The sequence below is a fragment of the Etheostoma spectabile genome, unplaced genomic scaffold (assembly GCF_008692095.1).
Source record: "Etheostoma spectabile isolate EspeVRDwgs_2016 unplaced genomic scaffold, UIUC_Espe_1.0 scaffold314, whole genome shotgun sequence".
Lineage (NCBI taxonomy): Eukaryota > Metazoa > Chordata > Actinopteri > Perciformes > Percidae > Etheostoma > Etheostoma spectabile.
Genome location: NW_022605583.1, coordinates 335,879 through 337,639, shown reverse-complemented (window position 1 = coordinate 337,639; position 1,761 = coordinate 335,879). Strand labels below are relative to the sequence as shown.

Sequence of the window (1,761 nt, the reverse complement as noted above, 5' to 3'; positions counted from 1 at the left end):
GGGGGGGGGGGCGTTCAGTGGATCGGTCAGTGGACTAGGCGAGGTGTAGGCGTAGAATAAGGGGGACGTTTCAGTTTATCAACATAATGAGGTAGTGGTTTCCAGCATGAATAAAACTTCTCGGGACGGCCTCTGAGACTGAATTTCATTTTCTCCAGTTTTAGTAGGAATAACATATCATGTAGCCAGGATTTAAAGGAAGCTGGCTGGGAGGATTTCCATAAGAGGAGAATTTTTCTGCGCAAAATCAAGGACTCAAAACATTTTTCTGCAAAGATGTTGTCTTTGCTATAGTGCAGTCTAAAGATTACTTTCAAATTGGATAACAGAGAAGCTGGCACAGCTAGAGGAGGAGTTAACAGCTTCCAATGCTTTTTACCATGGAGCATCCAAAATGCTTATCTGGAGTTTGGTTTCCCACTCGGCTCTGGTCTTATTTGCGGACGCATCTCAGGCCTTTCTTTTCCAGAGCTACAAAGCGTGAGTCAATCTTTCCTGGCACAAATCAATGGTTGTTACAAAGAGGTGTAGTTAGGGGAATGTTTCCTGATTTGAGCCCAGATGTTTGATGTATTAGTTACAATGGGGTTGAATGTGAAATTTGGAAGAGAAAGGGGGAGGGTGGCACGTACTAGCGCCTGGAGGGACGTGGAGCATGAGCTCGCCTCTAACGGGCACCAACTAGGTTGAGGTGAGGTGAAGCAGAGCAATATCTTTTGTGCGTTAGCCGCCCAATAGTGCAGTTTAATTAAGTTCTGTGAAAAAGTTTGAATCATAAATCGATGACTAAGGAACATAAAACAAAAGTTTTCCCTGGGTTTGTGAGGAAGATATCGACAGATCTCAGGCTGATTTCTCCTCCTCTGCATATTTATTGCAGCAGCTGGACAAGGAGGTCACTAGCATCGATTTTTGACTATTCAACAACAAGAAGAGAACATTTCTCTTTGATTTCCTTAAAAGTAAAGTTGGGCTTTGCTGTTGGCTTCACGACTCATTTTACAACTTGTATTTCACTTTTTTTTGCTTCTGTTTTCTCTCAGGTTCTCTCACTCTCCTCTGATTGATGAAGATGACGAAGAGGAAGAGGCCAAGGAGCCCATGCTGAATGAAGCTTTTGGTAAGACTTATTATTCTCCTGCTTTCTATTTTGCGAGACTCGCCCAGAGTTATGTAATAATTGCACATTACCAAGGACCCCTGCGTCAGACAGTGTTTAAATCCTAACAGATGGGGGGGGGTCGGGCGTTCAGGGGCCTTGACTACCAGAGAAATATTGTTTAAATTCTGTAAATATCTCAATCCTGTGTTTTAGCAGCCAAGTGTGTAGGGCTGGTTACTGAACTTTGATACTTTAAGGCAGTGTTCCTCAAATGGGGGGTACCCCCATACACATACCCAGTACTGCAGTGTCTGCAGTACTGCAGGCGATATGTGACATTTTTATAAAAATGCTCATTTAAAAAATGTCATACATAATTCCTAAAATAATGAAGCTATAATAAGTATTTCATTAAGTGATGGATTCAAAACATTTTGAAATGTAGCATTTAAATGTTTTTGTTTAAAAAAGGGAGTCGTTTAGTGAATCTATTACTGCCCGCGCTCTATTGTTTCTCTTTTAAATAGATTTTTTTTTTTCCTACCAAAATGTTTGCCGCTGTTCCCCCTGAACACCGGCAAACATTTTTGATAGAAACATTTTTGATTAAAAAAAAACAAAAAAACAGTTCAAAGGGGGTCCAATATTAATTTTTATTT

The 1,761-nt window shown here is 40.7% G+C and overlaps 1 protein-coding gene across 1 annotated transcript in view; it reads left to right on the top strand.

The window, feature by feature from the left end:
• Positions 1 to 1,761, top strand: part of LOC116686084 (transmembrane protein 87A) — a 15,058-nt gene that overhangs the window by 10,627 nt on the left and 2,670 nt on the right. The window contains exon 16 of the mRNA XM_032511019.1: positions 1,044 to 1,120. Coding sequence (XP_032366910.1) covers positions 1,044 to 1,120 — 77 coding nt within the window. The remainder of the gene's footprint in view (positions 1 to 1,043; positions 1,121 to 1,761) is intronic.